Source organism: Etheostoma spectabile, chromosome 22 (genome assembly GCF_008692095.1).
Source record: "Etheostoma spectabile isolate EspeVRDwgs_2016 chromosome 22, UIUC_Espe_1.0, whole genome shotgun sequence".
NCBI lineage: Eukaryota > Metazoa > Chordata > Actinopteri > Perciformes > Percidae > Etheostoma > Etheostoma spectabile.
In genome coordinates this window covers 3897362-3897666 of record NC_045754.1, presented here as the reverse complement: position 1 = coordinate 3897666, position 305 = coordinate 3897362, and the positions used below count along the sequence as shown (strand labels likewise).

General features: G+C 51.1%; 1 protein-coding gene and 1 long non-coding RNA gene across 2 annotated transcripts in view; one reads left to right on the top strand and one right to left on the bottom strand.

Annotated features, from left to right (window-relative positions):
- Positions 1-305, top strand: part of lipib (lipase, member Ib) — a 15701-nt gene that overhangs the window by 6559 nt on the left and 8837 nt on the right. The window contains exon 4 of the mRNA XM_032504546.1: positions 75-176. Within this exon, the coding sequence (XP_032360437.1) occupies positions 75-176 (102 nt within the window). The remainder of the gene's footprint in view (positions 1-74; positions 177-305) is intronic.
- Positions 1-305, bottom strand: part of LOC116672645 (uncharacterized) — a 6635-nt gene that overhangs the window by 958 nt on the left and 5372 nt on the right. The window lies entirely within an intron of this gene.

Genomic DNA, 305 nt, shown 5'->3' with positions numbered 1-305 from the left:
CCCTGTGTTTTAACATAGGGGGGTGTATGTATGTAACCCTTAATGGGTTCCTGAGCCAAGCTCCTTCCCTCCAGGTCTGGACCCAGCCGGGCCGATGTTTACCAGCGCCACACCGGAGGACAGGCTGGACCCCACAGACGCCATGTTTGTAGACGTGCTGCACACCGACATGAACTGTGAGCATCTGACTTGCATTTACCGAAAGTAACTAAAGAGAGACACACAGACCTTATTCTTTTCCGCTGTCTGATTTTTCACACACACACACACACACACACACACACACACACACACACACACACACA